The 26,356-nt window shown below is 37.1% G+C and overlaps 1 protein-coding gene across 1 annotated transcript in view; it reads right to left on the bottom strand.

The window, feature by feature from the left end:
* Positions 1-26,356, bottom strand: part of LOC105049590 (signal peptide peptidase-like 2) — a 103,518-nt gene that overhangs the window by 12,982 nt on the left and 64,180 nt on the right. The window contains 5 exon segments of the mRNA XM_073262192.1: positions 12,372-12,464; positions 12,545-12,598; positions 16,428-16,584; positions 16,723-16,757; positions 16,883-17,065. Of these exon segments, the coding sequence (XP_073118293.1) occupies positions 12,372-12,464; positions 12,545-12,598; positions 16,428-16,584; positions 16,723-16,757; positions 16,883-17,065 (522 nt within the window).

The raw sequence follows: 26,356 nt of genomic DNA on the forward strand, positions 1-26,356 counted from the left end.
GTCGCTGGACCGAGATAGCCACCCTCACCTTTTCTCTTTCTTTTCCCTATTTTCCACATGTCGCTGTCGGTTGGTTGAATAGGATACTTCCTTTTCCTTTGCTTTGCCAGTCACCGCTGGCGGTGGTTGTTGTCAAGATGGTGTCCATAGCTGTGTCCCTGAGTCCTCACCATCAGATGGTGTGGGGTCGCTAGCCATGGGACTCATGGCGATGTTTGGGAGGAAGAGAGAGAGGAGTTCTATTTTGAAAAAGAGCTCTCTCTTCTTCTCTCTTCTCTCTCTCTTCTCTAACTCTCTCTCTCTCTCCTCTCTCTCCCTCCTCCTCTAGATGGGTCAAGGAATCTGTGGGAGAGAGGTTCAAGAGACTTGAGTTTAGACCCTGATGAACCCGGACCGAGGGTTCTAGATAGATGATTTCAACCCTATGGATTTTATGTTTAATATTAACTTTGATTCTGTAGAAGAACAAACTTTCGGACAGGAGAATATTAAGGAACAAACTCCTGGACAAGAGAATATTGAGCAAGATTTTTAACACGCAGATTGTAAATCGTGTGAGTTTAGTCTAATGTCAATAGAGTTAAGAATTCTCCTAATCAACTATTTATATAAACAATATTTTTATGCATCAATGATTTTGCTCAATGTGGTTTTTGATAGCTGCATGCTATATACTTATTTGTTAAGTACATATGGCTCTGCATGAAGTTATGTATCATATATTACTGATCCTAATTTGAATAGACTTGGTACTTGTGTGCATTGAATTTTGCAAAGGAGTGACATCGAACTATAATTCTTTGACAAGTGTAAGTTTGAATTGTGTAATTGAATGATGGGTTGTGGTACTCTAGCTAGCCATGTTGTTAATATCCTGCCACAAATCGAAAATATGGTTGTGGTAGTCTGCAGGACTAGCCATTTATTGATGCCCCATCATAGACCGAAAGCGTGGTTCTGATAGTTTAGAGTTGAGTACTTACAGTCCTCAAAATTAGCGTCATGCGCTAGAAACGCAATTGTGGTAGCCAAAGTTGAGTGTTTGTGGTCTTCTAGACTAGCCACTATATTGATACCCTACTAGGCTAAAATTGGTTGCATCGTCGGCCGCTGTGTTGATGCCCCCTACAAGCCAGAAACATAGTTGTGATAGTCCAAAGCCAAGCACCTAAATATTATCAGATTCGATATACCATAATTTGAGATAATTATTTGATGCAATTTATTGCATAAAAGATGTATTTGCTATGCATTTTTATGATCGTGATATTTTGTGTCATGGGTTTATATGAGTAACAACCATTGTTAATACTCATTTATTATTATTATATTGGTGTTACTGTGTAAAAATTCTTACTATGTTGTAAAGCTCACAATCCTTCTTTTTTTCTTTTTTCAAATTATAAGATGCTTATCTTGGCTATAGTTGGAATCACGGTTGAAAAGATTAAATAGATAAACATCATTAATACCAGTTAGATGATTGAGTTTTGTAAATTATACAAATTTTTCATTTGAAAATATAGAATATTTTATTATGAATTGAGATCATTTGTATTTATGAAAATTAGAGGTTGTGATGGATTTTAAGGCCTTGTCCTAGGAAGTGTGCGGCTATATCGCATGGCCGACCTGGATGCTGGTTCAGGGCATGACAACTGTTGCTGCAAGGCTCCGGAGGTGAGGTCGGTGCTGAACCAAGCTGGAGATTTAAGATTGTGCCGATGTGGGTCAAACAAAACCTACAAAAGAAGTCCTAAAATCGTGGGGTGTCCTTCGATTTAGGATCCTCCGATATTCAAGTCAGCCGGGGCTTGAGAACAAGTGGTGGAGACGGAGAAATAAAAGCGAGAAATGAGAGTTTGAGAGTAGAGAGAAGTGAAGAGAACTCTAGTTTCTCAATGAAAACTTAGTAAGTTTTGTCTCTGTGAATTCAAACTTACCTCCCGAAGAGCACCCTGTCTCCTTTAGACAGAGGGAGTTCGCTTAGGTCTTAAAAAAAAATTATTAGGCGTTAGAGATCTGTTAGGCCATTAGAGATATGTTACATTGTTGGCCGCTAGAGATCTATTAGGCTATTGGCCATTGAGATCTATTAGATCTTAGATTGTTGTAACAGAATGGCCAGCTGTGCAGAGATCATGGGACGGCTGTCTATATGACAAATGAGCCGGAATACAATTGGAAGACAGTTACAGCTGAGCAGATGACAGCTGTCAAATAACCATCTAAAGATGCATGGCACGTCGGTAACAGATCGATGTGAATAGCTGATATCGGTAACTATCTGGACTGAGTGTTATCTTTTGGTGTCAATAATCAAGTCGACCAACAATCGAAGTAAGGTGACGGAGATCGAAACAAACTGAGGTGAGCATCAAGCTTGTAAGCAGTTCTGGATTAAACCGATTAGTAGATAATACTGAAAAGGCAGGTCGTCTTGGCCGATGTAATCTGAGAGAATATTTACTTCAGATAACAATCTGATACTATATATCCAGATGATGATATGGTCGGATAATATACACCAACATATGCTCCCCACTTTCCAAACCGAAATGAAATGCTTCACATTGATGTGGAAAGTATTTCAAAGGTCTCCATCCGACCTACACTATCATAATAAATGCTCTAATTGCCAATGGCTGGAAATATTAATTTTTAATCATTGAAGCGACACACCACCCTCCAAAAACTGCTCCGCCATACAAAGTAATGATGGGTGCTTGAAAAACTGAGATTCATAAATGCCAGAGTGACTGACTGCAGGACGTGCATGTTGGGTGTCAAAATGTCATTAGAGAACTTGGCTTTCCCATGGATCCTGCTTACGTGGCTAAATTAGGAAGAGGTGTGCTGAAATGACTCTGTACAGATTCGTTAGATGGCTGACAAGTGGCACCAATCTAATAGTGTACCAAATCAATCTAGGCCATTGAATACCTTTATAAATAGGCCTGCCTATGGTTGAAAACCACTTTACCATTCCTCCTCCGCTGAGACTACCAAAATTTCTCCAAAGCCATTGTGCCACCGATGCCGGAGGAGAGAAGTTCCTTGAAGCCACTGGAGCCAGAGAAGAGAGAAAAGTAGGAGCCCTTCAAGAATTTTTTTCAAGCCCATTTCCTCCTGTTAGGTATTGTCTCCATTCATCTTCTATAAGGATCTACGTTTTAGGGTTTTAGAAGCCTCTGTTTCACCCTCTGTTTCTTCTTCCTGATAGCTTTCCCTTTCTATTCTTGTTCTTTTTCGAATCCTTTCCTATCCATTCCTGTGGTTTCTTTCTTCTATCAAAATGTCCTCCGATGGCAGTACTGAGCGTGTCAAAGTAGTCGGGTACCTCGATCGATCAAGCGCTGTTCGATTTTGAGATGAAAAGTCTACTGGGGACAGAAGTTGAGGTCAACACCTCAATCGGGATAACCCCGAGTCTCTTATAAGGGACTCATGATTATCTTGGGCCAACTACCGAATAGTCACTTAACCGACATCAACCTTTAGGAACTTAGGGAGAAATCCTCCATTCCTAAAGAGTTCCAACTAATGAGCCAGGTTGGTGATGGCAGGATAATCGAACCTTTGGATGGTTGTGTCGTATTTTATATGAGGCACTTCATCTAATCTTCGATTTTTTTTTACATCCCTTTTTCAGTAATATTTTTTATTTTTATAGAATCCATCCAACTTAGGTTACTCCCAATGCCATTAGGGCAATCTTCATCTAAAGAAACACCCATATGAAAAAGATTGATGGTACTTTTCATCTCAGCCAAAATATAATTCGTCTGCCCTTCTTTCATTCACAATTGAAAAACTATTTTTTCTTTGTTTCCTCCGATGTTCCGTGGGGTTTCAGCAATAAATGGCATACCCTTGAAACCAAATGGAATCATACAATGAAGTACACCTTGAGGATAAGGAGCTTTTGCAGAGCTTCTGGGTATGAAAGTACCCAAGATGAGCTTACTAGTGACGGAGCAGTCTTTGCTTGAAGCCAGCATCAGTCAAATCTTTCCCCAAGGTAAGTCCAATGTCGATTTCATAATTTCACCACTTTTCATCAATATCTTCATTTACTGACTTCTGCTTTTATGTAAAAAAAATAATGAGGTTTAAAATACAGAGGTTGGCAGAGGCCAAGAAGAGAAAGCCAAGCTGATCAACTTGCTGCAGACCTTGCACCCAAGAAGGCCAAGGAGGCCGCTTCTTCGAGGTCGGCTGCCCCCCAATCATCATCCAGGCCTTGGTCATAGACAGCGATGCTATGCCGATCTCCGCTGTCATATCAAAACCAGCTCATCCAACTACCGAGATGGCCTGACCACCACCTCCCAAGGGTCCAAACAAAGGGGTCTTCCCCAGCCCTCCTCCGATATCGGCCAAGACAGCTCGGCCACCAATCACGTCCAAAGCCATCAGACAATCTGCCATCCACTTCAGCGAAAATAATTGATTTGGCGAAGGCATCACTTTTGGAGACACCAAGGCTGGTCTGAGATCTCTTCGGCAAGATGATGCCACAAAGAGATCTCGACTCCCAGAGGAGAGATCTTTTCATAGATCAGCTGGCGAACTATGGGTACACTAGCATCATTGATGTAAGTGTTTATTTCTCTTTTTCTTCTTCTTTTCTTTCTTCTTTTTTTTTACATCAATTTTTACCGATCTAACCATATTTTTCTTTTCTGTTCTTCTCTCTTCTTTTCACATTGGTATTTGCCGATCTAATCATTTTTTTCTTTTGTTGTTTTTGCAATCTACCATGTACTTTAGGCTGCTGCATGAGCACATGGCATGGTTGTATGAGAATAAAAAAGTCATGGAGGAAAGTCCTAAGGCCGAGGAGGTCAAGAAGGCGGTCGAGGAGGCTAAGAAGGCAGTAGAAAAGAAAGCTGCCAAGAAAAAAGAAACATAGAGGGATTGAAGAAGCAGCTCCAAGAAAAGATAAAAAATAAGCAACTGTGGACAATCAGCGTCAGCTGAATGAGAAAGATGATCAGCATGCTGAAAAGGAGGACAGCTGTGGAAGAATAGTGAGAGGATCTTCGAATGGAAAATAAACTCAAAGGAGGCCAAAGATACCATTGAAAAGTGGATGAAGCTTTGATCGCATATCGACGTTAGCTCGATAGGGACCAGGAGCGGATATCCCATCTTATCGAGGAGTATAAGCACTTGAAGCTTTCCAGGATGAGGTGACTGAAGCATCAGAGGGGCCTTTGACTACGGCTTCAAGAGCTGTCGATGCTTGATCATCAAGCACTTGTCCGACCTTGACCTCAGCAAGGTCACCGTAGAGGCATCTATAGAAGCAGTGGCCGAGATAACCTCTGAAGTTACAGCCACCCAGCCCCCTTTAACCCCTTCCATTAAGGTACCTCCAACCGAAGTCCCGACCAGCCGGACGAGGTCGTCATCACCAAAGGTCCCCTGAAGGAAAAGCTTAAGGAAGAGTCCAGTTCAGCTCCCCCAGCAGCTTCTCCAGTGGAAGATTCTCAGGCTAAAGCCTGCTTATATTTTTTCTTTTATTTTTAACTTTTGTATCAGCCCGATGTGGGCTTTTGTAGTTATTCTTTTTATATCAATGAAATAGAACTTTTTTAAATGTGTTTGTTTCTTCTTCCCGATCTCAGATAATCCGACTTGAGTTTTACTCATTTTGAAATATGCACAAGTTATTTATTTTCTGACATCGGTCAGATGATAACAAGTACATGCAACTTAAGATCAGTTAATCAAATATGTCAAATGACTATTTTCAGCTTAAAGAAATAAGATAGACTAACATGATTAACTTTAAAAAGTAATCTTTATCATTGAACTGAATTGAATCAGATCACATAATTGAAGATAAATCAATCTCTAATAATTCAATGTAAAGGTTTCAAAAATACCTTAACCGAAGTAGAAATGGCAAGTCGATTTTATCATCCAGAGATTGATAATCCGCTTATCCTCCCATAGTCATCATTAGAGAAATCCAGCTATAGATCTGAGCACTCTTTCCATAGGATTTAGGTCATTTCTTCATATTTCTCAATAAGGTCTAATCCAAAGATCAAAGATTCCAAATTGTCTAATGAGATCCAATTCGGAGATCGGGTGTCTCATGTTCTTTGGTGAGGTCCAATTCAGAGATCGGATGTCTCACATCAGGTTGTCCTGATTTGATCAGAATTTTTATGGCCTTATCGTGGCTTTTTCCAACCTCATTTGACACCTTGATTTCCTTCTTATAATCATCCTCGTTTGATCGGCTTTTACCAATCTGATTTGGATGAAGAAGGATTCTTCAATAGAAACTCTGGCTAGAACTTTGTCTTTATTGGGACAAAACTAGAATGCTTTTATTAACAAGATTTCATTGATAGTACATTCTAAGATTTTCAGCATTCCATGTTCTTAGGATATTTGTACCATCTAGATTTTTAATTCGTAAGCCTCTAGACGAATTACTTCGGTAATCTGTTATGGTCCTTCCTAGTTTAGGCTTTGAGACTTCAGCTTGTCGAAGAATCAGATCACCCTTGTGAAAAATTTTAGGCTTCACCGAGAATGTAATATCTGGCTACTCTTTGCTTATAAACTGCCATACGGATCTGAGCTTTCTCTCAGATTTCATCAAGTAAATCAAGATATTTCTCAGCTGATCTAAATTGCTTTCAGTATGAAAATTGTGTTATGATCGTAGGTAGACCATCTCAACAGGTATTACAGCTCTGTTCCAAAAATGAGTTTGAAAGGTGTTTTCCCAGTTGGTATCTGAGGTGCAGTCTGTATGCCAAGAGAACATTATAAAATTCTTCTGCCCAGAGTCCTTAACTTCATGAATCTTATTTTTAATCTTGAAGAATGATTCTGTTAGTGACTTCGACTTCTCCATTAACTATGGATGTCCAACTGAAGTGAATCTGTGATCAATGTGGAGCTCAGAATAATTTTTTTTATTTTTTTGTTATCAAACTGCTTCCATTATCAGTGATTATCACTCGAGGAAATCGAAATGGCAGATAATCGATTTTCATACAAAATTTTTATCTTTTTCTCAGTGATTTGTGCTAGTGGCTCGGCTTCTATCCATTTGATGAAATAATCAATGGTTATGATCAAAAATTTTCTCTATCCTATAGCCATTGGAAAAGGTCTCAGAATATTCATTCCCCATATAGCAAAAGCTAGGATACTGTAATAGAAATGAGCTCGGATGCAGACTGATGTTGAATATTGGCATTCCTTTACACTGATCACATTTGTTGACAAGATTGGCAGAATCTTTTTGAATAGTAAGCCAATAATAATCTTATCTGATTATTTTATAAGCCAAAGATCTCTCTCCAAGTGATTGCTGCAAATTACTTCAGAACTTCTCAAGAGCATAATCAACTTCTGATGGTCTTAGACATCAAAGCAGTGGAGAAGAATATGATCTCTTATATAGTTGGTTGTCTAGGATGACATACCATCCTGTCTTTTAATTCTTCTTGCTTCAACTGGATTAGCTGACAAAACTTCTTTAGCGAGATACTCCATTAATGGATCAATCCACTTGGCTCGTGATCAATTTGGGCAAGAGCAAGGCCTCAATATTAGGCTTTTCAAGAATGTCAACAAAAATATTTGAATAGAGCTCGAAGAAACCAGATGTGGCTGAATGAGATAGAGCATCGGCTCAGCCATTTTCCGACCTAGGTATCTGTATGACTTCTAGATCTTCAAAGCTTTTTGATAATTCTTTCATATTATATAAATATTGAGATAAAGTGAATATTTAGCTTCAAATTGACCCCATACCTGACCGACATAACTGAGAATCAATGAAGACTTTAGCCTCTTAATATTGAGTTCTTTAACCATCTCAAGTCTACAATCGATGCCTTATATTCTGCTTTGTTATTTGAGGTATCAAAATTAAATCTTAAAGTGCGTTTAGTGACAACGCCTTCTGGGCTTGCTAGAATTAAACCAGCTCCACTTCTTTTAGAATTAGAAGCTCCATCAACATATAATATCCAATAAGAATCCATATTAATATTTTTAAATTTTTCAAAATTGGTTCTTCATCAGGAATAGAACATTCAACAATAAAATCAGCTAGCACTTGAGCTTTCAATGAAGACTAAGGTCGATAATGAATGTCGTACTCACTTAATTCAATAGCCCACTTAGCAATCAATCTGAAGTATCAAGCCGCTGTAAGACTAACTTCAGAGGTTGATCAGTCAAAACTATGACAGAGTGAGCTTGAAAATAAGTTGAAGCCATCTTACGGATGTAATAAAGCATAGATCATTTTCTCAGTTTTGGAATATCGAGTTTCAGTATTTCTAAGCAATTTGCTTGTATAATAGATTGGTCTTTGTGTTCCTGCATCACTTCAGACCAAAATCGAACTAATAGCATTAGCTGAAACAGATAAATACATGAATAACTCCTCACCTTCCAGTGGCTTTGATAACAATAGAGCGGATCGAGATATTTTTGAGGTCATCGAAAGAGCTCGACATTCATCCACCAAGTGAAGTCTTTAATATGCCTGAGAATTTTAAAAAAAAGAAGATATTTTTTAACTAATCTGGAGATAAATCGACTGAGAGAAGCCACCATCCAGTGAGCTGCAAACTTCTTTAATGGAGCTCGGATGCTTCATTTTGAGTAGAGCTCAGATTTTTTCAGGATTGGCTTCGATTCCTCATTGAGTTATTAAAAAATTAAGAATTTTTTCAAGTCACTCCGAAAATATATTTATTGGGGTTGAGCTTCATTTATACTTGCAAAGTTCACCAAAAGCTTCCCTAGATGATAATATACCGATCTGATTCAGTGCTTTTCACCAATATATCATCAACATAGATTCCATATTGCGATAAATTTGTTGGTTGAAGATCTTGTTCACCAGACGTTGATATGTGGTACCTAATTTTTAAGATCAAAAGAAATCATTTTATAACAATACAAATCTCTCTCGATGACAAAGGCCGCATTTTTCTCATCGTCAGGTGCATTTTGATTTATTGTAATCAGAGAAAGCATCCATGAAACTCAGCAATGTTCCTGAAGATGTATCAACAAGCTGATCAATTTTGAAAGAGAAAAACTATCTTTTGGAAATCTTTGTTGAGGTCGGTGTAATCAACACAAATCCTCCACTTTCATTGGCTTTCTTTATCATGAAATATTTGCAATCCAATTCGGGCACTATGCTTCTCTAATAAATTTGGCCTTCAATAATTTATCAAATTCCTCATCTATTGCTTTCTGCTTTTCTGGAGCAAAGTTTTTTTTCTTTTGTTGCATTGGTTTATACTTTAGATCAATATTGAGCTTATGCATAATAACATCAGCTAAGATTCCAGGCATGTCGGATGCTGACCAAGTGAAGATATTGGCATTTGCCGAAGAAAAATATCATTTCTCCTTTAAGTCGGCTTAGTAAAGACCCAATTGAACTATTTTTTTGGATCATCACCCAAAGGAACAGTGACAAGCTTCTCAGCTGGTTCTCTCGCTTTTTCCAACATCAGCTTTATTTTCTTGATCCAATATTTTGATTGGTAAGGCTTCCACAGGTCTCTTCATTTTTGTTGCTATCAAGAAGTGCTATTTAGCAAGCATCTGATCTCCTGCATTTCTTCGACTCCATATTTAGTGAGGAATCAACTAACAAGTGGTAGGTGGAAACTACAGCTTTGAGGACATTGAGCCTAGGTCAGCTAAGAATTGCATTGTAAGCTGATGGCACTTTAACAACCAAAAAAATAATCTTATTGTTGATTGGTAGGGTTCTGTGCCTGCAATGACTAGCAAAGTAATTTCTCCTTCTGCTGTTACAGAATTCTCAAAAAGCCAATTAAGGAGGTGCCGACCTGCTTTAACTGACCTATCAAATTCATTTTTTGGAATATATCATAGAACAATACGTCAGTAGAGCTTTCATTATCTACTAATATTTTTGCTATTATCATGAAATGACAACAGCATTATTGTGAGGAGTTTGAACTCCTTTGACATCATCAAAAAAAAATAGTATTGTCTATGCATTGATGTTTTAGGGAGCTCCCAGCCACTTCAACTGTCTCTTCAGTTTCACAAGATCCAAGGTCATGTTGATAACTCTAGCTGTAGGTCTGTTGAGGTCATTTTCATTGTCTGGCTTCTATCACTAGTCGTAGCTTGATTGGCCGATCTTGGACATATTTGCTAAGTTAACCTGAGGTATAGTGCCTCAATTTCATCTTTCATTGCCGGCACTCAATGTCATGGCCATGATCCTGATGGTAGCGGTAGTACTTTCTTTTCTCTTTTTGCTGGTGGGGCTCTCATAGGGTTAGGTTAGGAAGATACCCTTGATCCTGATCTCCATCAGTATTTGAGCTCAAGGAGCAGATAAAGAAGTATAAGAATCAAATCACCGAGGTGGGCTTCCAGACCTTGGATTTTTTCGAGATTGATCAGTATTGCTTTGTTGATTTCTGCGATCTTCTTTTCGAGGTCGTTTTTTTCCACCCTCTTCTTTCCTTGCCTGACGGATTATGCTTTTTTCTTCTTCAACCTGAGTATACTCTGTACCCGAACAAGTATTTGCTCATAGTTATCCGGATAATTTTTGTTGAGGGAGAAGATCAGGCGGTTGCTTCTGAGTCCCTGCCTTAGAGCTGTCATAGTAATGGACTCATTGAAGTTCTTGATTTCCAGAGTAGCCGCATTGAAATGTGCAACATAATCCGCAGAGATTCACCTTCTTGCTACTTCATAATAAAAAGACCGTTAGTATTTTTTCAGGTGAACTCTATTATTTCCAAAGTAGGTAAGAACAGCTTGGCTAACTGTTCAAAAGAGGAAACAGATCCTGACTGAAGACCAAAGAACCAAATTCTTGCAAATTTTTGAGGCTGATTAGGAAGGTGATACAGAATAGGGCATCAGACACCCCTTGCAGCCTCATAATGGCTCTAAAACCTTTCAGATGGTCAAAGGATCAATAGAGCTGTCGAATGACTCCACAGCAAGCATCTTGAACTGAAAGGGACTGGTTCATCAAGGATCTACTAAGAGAAGGGAGATCACAGGCTGAAATCCCTTCCATCTTGTGAGCTTCCAATCTGAATTTCCATCAATTTCTTTTCAAGATCTTGAATCTTTTGCCTAAGACCTTCTTCCATACTCATTTTCCACTTGGAGCAATGATTCTGCCCCCCAGGATTGATCTGTGAGATCTAGAGCATGATTATGAGGATTTTGAGGAATTTGTTGCTGGGAATGATGGGATTAAACCACTTGAGGACTTGCTTCTCATTGCTGTTGCTCAATGGTACACTAAAGTTGTTGCAGCGCAGCAATGAGGGCTTGAACTTGCTGAACTAATAGACTAAATTGCTGAGGATCAATAGCAACTGGCAATTGGATGACCTCTTGAGCTTCTCCAGAAGAAGACGAGGCAGGAAGACAGTTATAGCTGAGCTGAATAACAGCTGTCAGATAACTGTCCATAGATACGATGGCACGTCGGTAACAAATCGATGTAGAATAGCTGACATCAGTAACTATCTGGACTGAGTGTTATGCCTTTGGTGTCAATAATCAAGTCGGCCAACAACCGAAGTTAGGTGATGGAGATCGAAACAAATCAAGGTGAGCATCAAGCTTGTAAGCAATTCTGGATTAAGCTGATTAGCAGATAATACTAAAGAGGCAGGTCAGTCTTGGGCCGATGTAACCTGAGAGAAGATTTATTTTAGATAACAATCTGATACCATGTGTCCAGACAATGATGAGGTCGAATAATATAGACCAACAACAACCATCCTATTATAGTATCGATACGTGGTATAACAATGTTAGTGCATAGTACAATACAATAAGGTTCGACATACCAAGGTCCATATGTTATGGTTTGATATATAGGTTTGGTATTAGTACAGTATGGTACAATCGGTATCGTATGGTACTAATCTATACAGCAGACTTTGTAGTCAATAGCTTATCTTTTAATTGATGAAAATGATAGCTATCCAAATAAACCAAGAAGAAAAAATTCATAAGACCATAAAGCAGATCCAGTTAACAAACAAGTTGCAATATAATAGTTACTGTAGTAACCAAGATTCATCATCTCGGTATCGAACCCCATATTGGTATGTTCCTATTATAGTATTGATACATGGTTCAGTATGGTCCGAGACAGCATACCAGTATAGGTATGGTATGGTATGGTATGCCCCATATCGGATGGTAATACAAACCATGGTAATAACCAGACATCACTAATGAAATTCTTGATAAATGAAAGATATTCCCTTATACAAATAAGTTATGAGAAGATATTTTTCCATCTGAAAACTCAATAAGTGAAAATATCTAGGAGCTACACTTACCGCAATCATAACACTTTTATGGAATATCAAGGGTGAAAGGAACACCCAGAATATATCGTAGAAAAATGCAGAGGTAAGAAGAGCTGATGCAACCTGAATTTCCAAAAAAAAAATGATTAGATGGTAGGATGTTGCAGCTACAGCAGAATCTGGATCTCATTATTTCAAATTACCTTTATATTAGGTAAGCGAGCCACTTGCAACACTGTAATCATCAGACAGATGCCCTGAAAGAATGGAAGAGAAAGAATCCAATTAAAGTAAGATGCAATTAAGATCTCAGCAGTATCTCCATGAATGAGTTACATAGAAGGAAGAATAATGCAGAATTTCAATGAACACCTTGTAGAATACAATGTTCTTATTTATATAGTTACAGGTAAACAATGCCAATGCCAACAAGTTGAACTAGCAGGTTTATGACAAACTTTTTTAGGTTTGTAGAATGACCTTTCAAAGTAGGATTTGAATAGTAATTTAACATGAATTTAGTGCTCCTATTGCTTTACTTCATCATTATTGTCAAAAGTATATTGACAATATATCGCATGACCTCTTCTGATATTAGGCAACACTGATGCTTAAACACTAGAAAATAATCCAATCTATATATTACAGATCAAACTCTGCTCCATAAAACAAATCCAGTATAGATAGGATAAAGCTTGCAGATTAAGTTCTTTTAAATCAGTGGAAAAAGTCTTGATAGCCATATGCAAGTGAAGTACTGCAGAGGTAGTTCGAATGAAAGGTTCTATTATGAAGGAGACTCAAACTGAAATCAGATATATCAAGGGTTGGACTATTGGTACCAGTGCCCATGTTGGTAGCTAATCATACCAATAGAGTACTGAGAGGTGTAAACACAGCAAAATAGCAGTGAAATACCATGTACTGGTACAAATATTGGTACACCCCTTTACTGGTATAACTCAGTATAGCCGGCATGAACCAATATGCAGGGTACTTAAATCCTTGATGGACTCCATGCAGTGCCAAAAGAATCCAAAAAACAGGGGGACTACTTTATCTAAACATATCTCAGGTTCCTATCTGAAACATGCTCCTACAATGGATGGAGATAGTACATGCATTAGTAACATGTATATATCATTTTGTAGACAGACTCAGAATTGCATGCAATATCCTGAGTCCTGACTTAACCTCTTGAAGTTTTCCGAATCAAAATGGATAAAAGAATTGCTCAACTGGTCTTAAAATTTTCAAATGTTTTTTAAATGTGTTAGAGCCATGGTTCTTTTTAAGGTCCACCCTGTGGAGTCCATGCCAAGTCACATTTATGCTGCTGGGCCAGTACTGGTATCTGGCTATTTCTTTTATTCTATGTTAACTAAAGTTCCTTTTTTTCAGTTGGCAGCACTTAAATTCTTCATTTTTTATAGCTTTCCCCAATAAGTACTCAAGAAGGATCCAATAAGAATTCATGCATGATCATGTACATGTGGCAGAAATGGTGACCTAAAAGGATGTTTCAGACATTTGTTTCATAGAACATTGATCTTAGTAGCAACTAGCAAGGATCTAATTGGTGGAAAGGTGCAGACATGTAGCTGACAAGCAGACTCAGATAGAATCAAAAAGACTTTGCAGGAAGTGCGGAACAGATTTGTGATTCTAGTGGATATAATGAAACTGAGAATATGAATGTTGTTGGTGCCCGTACAAACTGGCTGACTACCCAGATTGATGAATCTTGGTGCAATAGAAGAACGCCCTCTTAGGGAACTTGCCCATTCTTACTGAATGGAACATCTCCTAGCACCACCCATCTCTAACAATTTTCAAATATGACTCATAGAAGAGCAAGAAAGAAAGATCAGGTAGAAAAACCTACATAATGACCATTAACTTAAACATGAAGCTTGGCAGCTGAAAATGGAAAGTATTTTCAGCATTTATAATGAACGCAATAAGTGCAACCTGAGAAGGAGATATATGATAAATTTAGGGCAGAAACAACGAGAAATAAAAGAACTTTGAGGACTAAATGGACCTGTAAAAAAACCAGTGTTGTGATATCTCCTTAGAAACCTGAAAATGACAGTGGGACTTGCTGAGTTCAGGATAAGTCTCAATAGAATTTACCAAGGTTACCAATAAAATTTGAAGCAAAGCTATTGGGTTTACTAATAAATCTAGCAATGGGAAATGCAGAATCATGCTACTCCGTGATTCTCAGATTGTCAGGCCCATCCATGGAATGGACCAATACATAATGAGCTGCCAATTTTCCAAAATGTGGAGATTTAAGGCGAAGCATAATTGCTCAAGCATAAATGCATAAGCTGTAGCCTCATGTACTTTCTTAAAAGATTCAGAATTCCATGCAAAAATGATGTGAAAATAGGAAATATAAAGGAAGTGGGAGTTGGACATAATCACATAACTAGAAAATATTGGAGAGGATTGCACAATCTATGACCAATTATGCAAAAATCTAAATATGACCAAACTTTGTTCTAGAATTGAGTGCATATACAATATCATGCAATAATATCAAAGAGCCTCTCCTCCCTTCTAAGTTGTTGAAATAGTATAAGCTTAATGAATGTTAAGTGTATCTTCAGGTGCAAGGTGTGCTTCCTACATTAGAGAATGAGCTCCTTTATGCAATACAGGTCGCAATAGAAGACTCACACATGGCTGAGCCGCGAGCATTTTTGAAGCAATTGGCCTCAAGAAGTGAAGGAGGTGAGCCTTATATATAGGCCTTTTTGAACAATCCTTGTTTTGGCAAACTAACTGGTTGCCATTTCTAACTATCTATAGCACATGTGTTTAATCTTGGCTTCAAATTGATAATTCTGCAGAAGGAGCTGGAGACCTTAAATGGAGTTATAGCTGGATTTTGTCTCACCCTGCGGTCTCCAATGTCTTTATTTCTCATAGCAAACTAGAGACAGATGGGTTCCTCACAATGCTCTGTTCATTTTATAATTGTTTGCCATATGTAACTTTGTGAACAGTCCAAAATTGCAAGTTAATGGTGAGCTATTGCAATATCATTTCTTGCTCCTTGACACAAGTTATCTATATGGTAAGCTAGTTCAATGTCATTGCAAGCTCATTGACTATGTACTATACCTCTGGGGAACAAACAATTGCTCATACTTCTCATCAAAGTTTCCAGGTTTAGTAATGAAGATTAAATTGGCAATCATACTAATTAATTTCTAGATCTTGGAGATCCCTCACCTACATGAAGAACAATAAACAAACAAACATAATTCAGTCTAGCACTAGTCAAGTATAGTACTATTATGGCCAAGGTACGCTGTCTCAATACCAGACCCCATACCAATAAAATCCTATTATAGTGTCAGTACGTGGTTCGATATGGTAGTGTCGGAATGGAGTGGTATAGTGTACTAGTAAGGTATAGTATGCCCCATATCGAGCAGTATGGGACAGTACAGCAAACCAAGATTATGGCTAAAATTATCATGGTGGTGACCTACATCATCATCTTCTCTCCAACTTTGGAATCATTACTCTCTGTTTTGATTACTGAAATGCTAGCCACACAACTGAAAATCTAAATGTCACAGCAAGGCATCACTGACCAATCTATTCACATAATCTTGTCCTTACCCATATACAGCTACCAAGCAAGCTCCTTCAACTTTCTCACAAAGGCTCATACTTCCATGTAATGTCAGTATCTACTATATAAGCTTCATGCCATGACCCATTGTGACCTAGAAAAGAAATCTTGTATATGTAGACATTAGATTACTGGACTGCACATAGCTCTGTTAAAAATATATATAATTATTTTATTTTTGTATATATGCCATCAATTATTCTTATATGAAATACTTAATGTGAGTTAGTACATACAAGTTTGTAGCATTTGCTCAAGTTACAATAATGGAAGTATTTATACGAAAAAGAGACTTGCTAGCTTTCATATAAATGCACAAGAACAGCTAACCCACATATTAAGTTCAAGATTATGGCACTGGATTTACAATGAATATAAAAACAAGGACAGGTGTAGTAAAAGAAAAAGATTAGTGTGGAAAAATATCTTACAAGAACATCTTGCCCAATCCAGGCATGAGGTGAATTCCGATTTACAGCCCAAGAAATGGCAAATGCCATACAGAATGGTAAAACCAACATAGACAGAATCGAAACCTCCCCTAGAACAGGAAGACTTATAGTCATCCGCCCACAACCTTTAAGAATTCTGCTCAATAGAGATCAATAAACAAACAAACTGAAAACCAAAAAATAAACTTAAAGACAATAAAAATGAAAAATACTACCTGTATGATTCACAAAGAGTTATGATTCATAAGAGTAAATCAACTTAACATGACTGTACCTTGAAACAAGTGTCACCATGCAGACATGCATTCCCTGTCAAATAAAAACTTCAAAATATAATCATTAAAGGACCAGCTGCACAAATTACTCCACGCTTCTCTATCATAAGTAAAATTATACAACCTTTACAAGAAATAAGAATTCTGAAAATTCTGTACCTCAGTACTGCCTATGCAGAATAAGACAATCAGCAGCCAAACAAACCAAGAGGACATAAAAAAAAATAGAAGCACCAGGAAAGTAGATGCTGCTATAACAAATACTATGGCTCCCGTCGTACTAAGTTCTACGAATTCTTTCTCAGAATCTTCTTTTCTGCTGATTTGAGGATTAGTTTGATCCTGTCAATTAAGAGTAAAAGCAAAAGAAATCAAAAAGCATACGGCATTTCACTGTACTATAGTTTGTTAGAAACAAACAGGAAATTTCCTATGATTGTTTTGATCAGCATCAGAAATATAAGTAACTGAATGCATGTGCACCAGCATTATTGAATCACAAGATGACTCTTATACATTTCTATTTAGATACACTCATACACATTTTCAAGGCACTAAAAGAGCAGATGGAGCCTATGAGTTACAAGGTTTTCTCCCACAATCAGTAGCTTTTTAAGCAAAACTCATTCAAAATTAGTTTTATGGCATATGAGTGTAGGTTGATGAAAGATCATGTCCAACTGTATTCCATCAAACTCATTCGAAAAAGTAAAAAAATTTAATATCTTGTTGCTTCTAAACTTGAATTCACATGTATCCATGTAATAATGCAGTAGTAAAATAGCAAAGATACAGATCAAGTCTCCTTATTTGATTAGTAACAATAAAAAGTAACTTCATAAACTAAATCACTGAATGGCAGCATATCAGTTGCCTTTCATGCCATATTTGAGAATTCGACCATTGGAGATGTTAAGAATAATCCTGTTTAGGAAATATATCAATTAAGAGATCAATTAGATAATAGAACATTTGATTGAGATCATGATTTATATAGTTCATTATATCTAGATGGTTCATTGTATCTGGACTTTTATTGCTCTATATATAGAGCGTCTTGTAACATAAAATACATATATGAAAAGAGATACAATTATTACTTTCACATGGTATTAGAGCATTTCATGAGAGTAATTTAATTTCTGAGAGTCCAGTTTTCTGCACCACCACCCCACATTCATCAATTGAAGGTGTCATCACTGCACTACGCACCACTCACCGATCGAAGGCGAGACTTCTCATTGCATTGGCTTCCCTCGCTGAAGTCATATCTACTTCTTTGTCCACCGGCGTCATATGCAGGAATGTATTAAAAAAATGATTCCAAAGTCACCAACATCACAAGTCTTCCAATCTCTAGCAACACTGTAATCACCACCACGAAGCTGAATAACAAAAATTTTTCTGACTGGAGTGCCACTGTCGAGGTCTGGCTTATGGGTCAAGAGCAGGAAGATCATCTCTCCAAATTCATATATGATATTTAGACATCTGATCAAGCCACCCAAAAGAAGATTGATGCACAACTACTTAGTCTTTTGTAGCAAGCCATGGATCCATCCTTGATGGTTATATTTTGTCCTTATTGGATATGTAAAGAGGTGTGGACTCGTGCTCACGAGCTCTACACTAGTGACGTCACAAGCTCTCCCATCTGTTTCCACTGAGACAGGCCAATACAAATATGCAAACACACTTGGGCCAATTGCAAGCACTTTTCATCGAATTTAATGAATTGATGCCCTTTACTACAGATTTGAAAGTACAACAAACTCAATTAGAGAAGATATTTTCAATTATTTGTCTGTAAAGTATTCGACCTGAGGATGAATTAGTCAAACGTAGATCCTAGGTGGTGAATCAATTTCTTCACCAACAGATGTCTTTTCACGACTACTTCGAGTAGCCTCCATTCCAGCTGTCCTAGAACATGTGCCTACTAGAGATAGATCTATTTTTATCATACAATCTAATTTATATGTAGCACCCTCTAGCACTCGTGGGGGTACTCGAGGTAGTAGAGGCACTAGAGGTGGTGAAGAAATATTCCTAGATGTAGTTACTGCAACAAGAGGGCATAGTTGTGATACCTGTTACTCCTTGCATTGATTTCCTCCTAAGGTCGCCAATGCAGGATAGACAGGTTTCCAGTGTTGGTAGTATACTGCCCACTAAACAATCCATTATCGTCAAATTTGCAAAAGAATATGCCCATTTCTTACGAAGCCAGACAGCTCGACAAGCAACTCAACTTGTTGTTTTACTCGCTCTATCAGGACACTTCTACATGCCTCAGTCATCTCTTGGCCCCTAGATCTTGACTCTGGTTCTTCCGAGCATATATCTAGTAATCCCAATTTGTTCTCTTGTTTAACTAAGCCTAATGCTCTACCATTTGTCATATTAGCCAATGGGTCTGTTACTCCTATATGGGGCATTGGAACAGTAGCACGTACTGCTTTCCTATCCCTATCCCTGTCTTCTATTTTGTTTCTTCCTCAGTTTCCTTTTAAGTTAATTTTCATTAGTGAACTCACAAAAAAACTTAATTGTATCATAATCTTTTATTCTGATAATATTGTGATTCAAGATTCAAGGATTGGAAGGACGATTGGCACAAGGCATGAGTCTTAAGGACTCTACTGCCTATATGCTCCAGTTTCCTCTGAGTTACCTACTGCCTACATGATTGCTACTTCATTGCAAATTCATAGTCGTTTTGGGCACCCATCCTTGACTACCCTAAAGAAGATGGTCCCTTGTATGTTTAGTATAAATGAATTAAATTGTTAGTCATATTAGCTTGAAAAATACACAAACTCAATTTTCAAGCCGTGTCAATAAACGAGCTAGCACTCCTTTTTCTCTTGTTCACTCTAATATCTAAGATCCTTGTAGTATTATCTCAAGTCAAGGTTACCATTATTTTGTTATTTTTATTGATGAATACTCGAGTAACTTAGGTTTATTTGATGCAAAATTATTCTGAAGTATTTTCTATCTTTGTTTCTTTCTGTGCTGAGATTAACACTCAGTTTAGAGTTTCTATTCATACTCTTCATAGTGATAATGCTCGAGAATACTTCTCTACTTAATTTCGATCTTTTATATCATCTCGCAGTATGATACATCGGTCCTTGTGCTCTCACACTCAACAAAATGGAGTGGTTGAGAAAAAAAAAGGCATCTTGTTGAAACGACACGAACATTACTTTTACATATGCATGTTCCTCATCGTTTTTGGGATGATGCTCTCCTTACTGTATGTTATTTAATTAATCAAATGCCCTCTAGTGTTCTTCAGGATCAAATTCTTATTTCAATTTTACTTTCACAAGATGCATCCTATCATTATCCCCACATGTTTTGGATGTGTATGCTTCGTTCATCAATTATCTCTCGGTGCATCTAAGTTATCTACTTGCCTATTAAATATATTTTTCTTAGATATTAACAAGGGCAAAAAGGGTATAGATGCTACTCTCCCGAACTTCACTAATATTTTGTTTGCACCGATGTTATCTTTTTTAAGTCCACTCCTTTCTTCTCCAACTCCACTACATCATCATCCGAGTCATCCACCACCATTGCATCCGCTCTTATTCCTCTTCCAAAAATATTTACTTTCATGCCCTCTCCAATTCTTCTATTAGGAAAGCAGAACAAAGTGACCTCACTACATTTCAGCACAGGCAAAAGGCACCTCAAGCAAAAATTGCTGTAGCAAAAGGAGTGCATGACCCTCCGATGAGACTTGTCGAGAACTCTCTTGTACCTATAGCTCCTTCCACATCGGGTCCATTATCACCATCACCTTCTGAACTTGATCTGCCTATTGCACATAGAAAAGGTAAACATGCTACTACTGCTACTCATCCCATTTATAATTTTTTGAGCTATCATCGCTTATCTATTCTCTATACAGGCCTTCTCTCTTTCTTGGATTCTATTTCTGTTCCTCACTTTACTATAGAGGCATTGGCACATCCTGGCTGACGGGCAACAATGATGGAAGAGATATCAGCCTTGCATGCTAATAGCACTTGGAAACTGGTATCTTTGCCACCTAATAAGTCTACAGTCGTATGTCGTTGGGTGTACACAGTGAAGGTATCTCCTAGTGGAAAGATTGATCATCTAAAGGCTCGGATTGTTACCAAAGGCTATGCTCGGATTCCTGAGATAGATTCTAATGACACCTTCTCTCCGGTAGCTAAGATTGTTTCAGTCTGTTTGCTCTTTTTTTGGCTACTATTCATCACTGGACCCTGCATCAACTAGATATCAAGAAAAGATGTCTTTTTGCATGGAGATCTCAAGGAGAATATCTATATAGAGCAACCTTCCAGATTTGTTACTAAGGAGGAGTTCTCTGGCAAAGTATGTAAGCTTAAGAAGTCATTATATAGCTTAAAACAAACTCCTCGAGCCTGATTTAGTCGCTTTAGTTCAACTATTCTGGACTTTGGACTAGTGAGATCTCAATCAGATCACTCTATTTTCTACAGACATTCTAAGGGATGAAAAATAATTCTAGTTGTCTATGTTGATGATATAGTTATCACTAGAGATGATGAAGTTGGTATTACTCAACATAAGACTCATTTGCATTCACAGTTTTAGATCAAATATTTGGGATCTCTGAAGTATTTTCTTGGAATTGAGATTGTAAAACTTGAACGTGGTATCTATATATGTCAGAGGAAGTATGTGTTGGATATTTTGAAGAAAACTTGATTAGTTGGGTCCAAACTTGTTGATACTCCTATGGACCCTAAAGTCAGACTTGTACTAGGAGAGGGGGAGCCTTTCTCAGATCGTGGGCAATATTGAAGATTGGTTGGCAAGTTGAATTATCTCACAATTACCAAACCAAACATCTTCTTTGCTGTTAGTGTTGTAAGTCAATTCCTGGATTCTCCAACTATGGCACATTGGGATGCAATAATCCGAATTATCAAATATATCAAGACTGCGCCTGGAAGAGGTTTATTATATCAGGATAGGGGTCATGCTCAACTAATTGGCTATAGTGATGCTAACTGGGCTGGTTCACTATCTGATAGAAGATCCATGACTAGATATTATGTATTGTTTGAAGGAAACTTGATCTCCTAGAATAGTAAAAAGTAGAATGTTGTGGTCCATTCAAGTGCAGAGGCTGAATATAGAGCTATGGCCCTGCCAACGTGTGAGTCCATATGATTGAAGTAGCTACTGGAGAATTGGGCAGACACAATAATAACCTATGAAATTATTTTATGATAATCAAACAGCAATGCATATTGCCTCAAACTCCATGTTTCATGAAAAGACTAAGTATATTGAGGTGGACTGCCACTTTATTCGAGAAAAATTACAATCACGAGATATTGCGACTGCATTTGTTTTGGATCAAGTGATCAGCTGGCATTTCACTAAAGAACTTAGAGGTCCTCGGATAAATTACATTTGTAATAAGCTGGGCATACATTATATATATGCTCCATTTTGAGGAGTGTTGAGAATAATCCTATTTAAGAAATATATCAATTAGGAGATCAATTAGGTAACAGAATATTTGATTGAGATTATGATTTATATGGTTCATTGTATCTAAATGGTTCATTGTATTTGGATCTTTATTGTATCGTTCATTGTATCTAGATAGTTCATTGTATCTGGACCTTTATTGCTCTATATATAGAGCCTCTTGTAACATAAAATAGATATATGAAAAGAGATACAATTACTTTCACAGGAGACATAGTAAAACCTCTCCTTTTATTTGCTCTAACTAGTTTTTTGTTAAACTGGATAGGAGGAAAACCAAAGGAATGCAGTGAATGAGAATAAATAGAAACAGAAGCAAGGAACTATAGAGATCTTGCAGATCAAAGGGCCTCAGGACCTTCAAGTTGTGACAAGCATTCAAATTTGAAAGATGAAAGAGTATACAAACATTAAAAAAAACTTATTAAAAACAAAGGATGAAGTACCCAACAGTAATGAATGGTGAAAAAGATCCCATTAGAGTCATCCAAATAGATTTTGATGATTGTAACTGTTAAGTTTAAATGATTGAAGTTTGAGAAAGAATCATCAAAATCCAACTATTTTTATTTCAGGTTCATTTAGGAATTTGCAAATTAATTGGATCACAGCGACAAATTATGGAAAATTTCACCCAACAAAACCTCCCTGGTCCCCTTCTTAGCTAATAGAGAAAAACACAAGTACATAAATAAAAAAGTAAATAAGCAATGAGAGAGAGCGGGGGAGAATGATTATCAAATCTTAATAATTTGTAGGTACTTTGTTCGCATTTATTCAAGTTTGATTTTGTCGTAAGCAAAACTTATACAATTCCATGTTTGGTTACCTGATGATGTCAAGTAAATTGACAATTGCAGGATATATGATGATGGAGAAAAAGCACGTTAGAGGAGAGAATGCAAAGAATTGCAATACCAATGTTAATAGGATTAGAGGATGTTTTGACTCTACATATACAGTTCTTTTACATTGTTGGTAATATGCTTACCAACTTGGTGATTGTAATTGTTGTCACATAGATGTACTTGGGCTATTGCCCAAGTAAAATACAATTAATTAATTAAATGTTCCCATTCTTCCTGTGTCCTAATTTTCACAATGTATGACAGTGACAAGCCCCTCACTAATGTCCAGAACATCTATGCAAAAAGCTTGGGTTTGCAATAACAGAGGTTAGTAATAACATCTCATCATTGCACATGCTTGTCATTTTCCCATCTCTAAGCTACTACCTTCATCATAGATGGTCATCAGCTATTATGCCGTCACCACCAAAAGCCATGTCAATTTGGGAAATTTCTTGAGTTGTTTCATTCAAGGTTTTAAATCCATGGGACAAAGGCGTCCCAATTTCTCCATAGAAGGGGACACCCCACTATCTTGTCCCGTCCCAACAACAGTCCCAATCATGCAATCTAGTGGATATCCTCCATCCTTTTCCCCTTCTTTCCTTTCTTTGTTTCTTTTTTTCTTTCTTCCTTGTTTTCTTTTTTTCCTCTACCTTCTTTTCTTTATTTTCCTTCTCCCTTCCTTTCTTTTTTTCATTTTCTTCTTCTTTCCTTTCATTTTTTCCTTTCCTTCTGTTAAAGTATTATTGTATTTATGGCATTAGATGTATTCGTGATAGTAGCATATTAGGCTTATTTTATTTTTTACTTCTATGTCTTATTTGTACATGTCATTTATGCTAAGTCATCTGTACATATCTCTATAAATATTAATATAACTCTAGAGAGGGGTGCGTTGCTTTTACCCATATTTTTATGGTATCAGAGCCAAAAACCTAACCCTAGATAGGTCGTCGCCATAAGTGATCATCTTCGGTGGATCCTCTACCACCAATTACTCCCTTTCTTCTCCTTCTCTTTTCTTTCACATACCCATATCCATCTCTAGTCGATCCACATACCCATCATCAAACCTTCTCTTTTCTTTCATATTACTTTTGTCACGTTTATTGCTTGCTACAGTACCGCTACAGTACCATCGCAACAGTATTGCTATAGTAAATCCAACTACAGTACTGGCCATCAATTTCCTGGTGCGACTTTTATTTTGTCATCTTACAACTAACTTATGGTGGCTAACATGTCTTAACTACTTCCCATAGTCAATATCAAAATCTTGGTCCCAATTGAACTCACCGACACCACTTATCTTGTTTGGAAACAAGTATTTCTGAACGTGCTTAAAAGTTTTGGAGTTTCCTCACATGTAGATGGCACGACAATCATTCCTTCTCAAACAATTGAGGGAACCAACAACAGAGTTTTGGCCAATCTGACCTATTCTATCTAAAAGAAAAAAGATACAATCATACTGTCATGGATTAATGCGAAGTTGTCTTTGAGCATTTTATAAATGGTGATATCCACTTCACCAAAGATAGCGCGCGAGGCCTAGATGGCGATTGAAGCATATTTCTTAGATAAAATTACATGCACCACATTCTCTCTCAAGCCGGAACTTCAAAACATAAATAAGCGAACAATGAGCATGATCGAGTATATGCAGAATGTCAATCTGCTTTGGTTGCTATGACATTTAGCAGCGATCTTTGCCATAGGAGGTTAGGTCATCTGAGTCAATTGGTTTTGTCCAAGTTTATGAAAGAGACTAATGTGCTCTTTGAATCTAGAATAAATTTGTCTCATTATAATACATGTCATATTGGCAAACATGTAAAACTTTTCTTTAATAAATATGATTCCTTTTCGACTTTTTCTTTTCAACTGATTCATTCTGATATATGGCAAGCACCTATTAATTCTATTTTTGGTTTCAAATATTATGTTCTATTTGTGGATGATTACTCTCAGTCTCATTATTCATAGGTATATTTATTAAAATTCAAGAATGAGGTGTTTGACAAGTTGTTTGAATTTAAGGCTTTAGTTGAAAATGTAGTATAATTCATAAAAAATTCCTTACTTTATTTCATAAATGTAGTATACTTCATAGAATTTCTTGTCCACATACATTACAACAAAATGGGGTAGCTGAATGAAAATATAGACACATTGCTAATATTGTTAGAACTATACTTTTTCAATCTTGCATGCCTGCTAAGTTTTGGGCTGATGCGATTCAAATTGTGTTTTTCTCATTAATCATATTCTCTCTATTATTGTTTAAAGGGCAAATCACCTTAATATATCTTGTATGGCTATCCTCCTTATGACTTGCAACTTTTAAAGATATTCAGATGCTTGTGCTGTCTAGATCTACAGAACATCGCCAATCATAAGCTCTCTCCTCGGTCTCTACCTTATGTTTACTTGAAAATTTCTAATAAACACAAAGGGTTCTGATGCCTTTATCCAAGTACTGGAAAAGTTTATATTTTTGATATGTTACATTCATTGAATCTATTTTCCATACTCATCTCTTCAAATTTACTGACTCTACCCATTCTCATTCAAATTTTCAATTATTTCAATTTTTGTTGACAAATCCACCTCTGTTAGGTAATGATCTGATGTAGATGTCTTAACTAGTAAATACCTTGATTTGATAGACCAGGTCTAAAAGGGCAAGAAATCAAGCTGATTATGCCTGACCCAACCAGATTTTGACCCTGCCATGCTAAAATGGGCATAACTCTCACATCTACAGTCAGAATCGCTTATAAGACCCCAATTTTGAAAACTCTTCTGTGCTCTACGAGCCTGATCGCTTCGCCATCATAGCTAGTTTCAGGGCTAGATTCCATCATTTGACAGATCAACGGAGCCGAAGGATTTGGACGAATTGAAAGTCTTAAGCTTTTTCCTATTTTGTTTAAGATTGCTTAGGCGTTAAGTTCGGTTTTTTTCTTCTATAAATACAGTCCTTTAGGCTAATATTGTAGTAAGTCTATTTTCTTTGTTATTGAATCAAAACTTTAGATTAGAGTTTCTTTTTACTTTTGCTGTTCTCTTGTTTCGTACGTCTTCCTTCTCTCTTTTCCATCAAAGCATGGTCTAGGCTGCATCATGATCCCTCTACCCTCAAAGCAATCTCAAAATTTGTTTTTCTTCCTAACAATAATTCTGCTTCAAATTCTTCTAGATACTCTACTCCTAATATTTTACTAGATTCCTCCCGATTGGAAGGATT

The sequence above is a fragment of the Elaeis guineensis genome, chromosome 8 (assembly GCF_000442705.2).
Source record: "Elaeis guineensis isolate ETL-2024a chromosome 8, EG11, whole genome shotgun sequence".
NCBI classification, from domain to species: Eukaryota; Viridiplantae; Streptophyta; class Magnoliopsida; order Arecales; family Arecaceae; genus Elaeis; species Elaeis guineensis.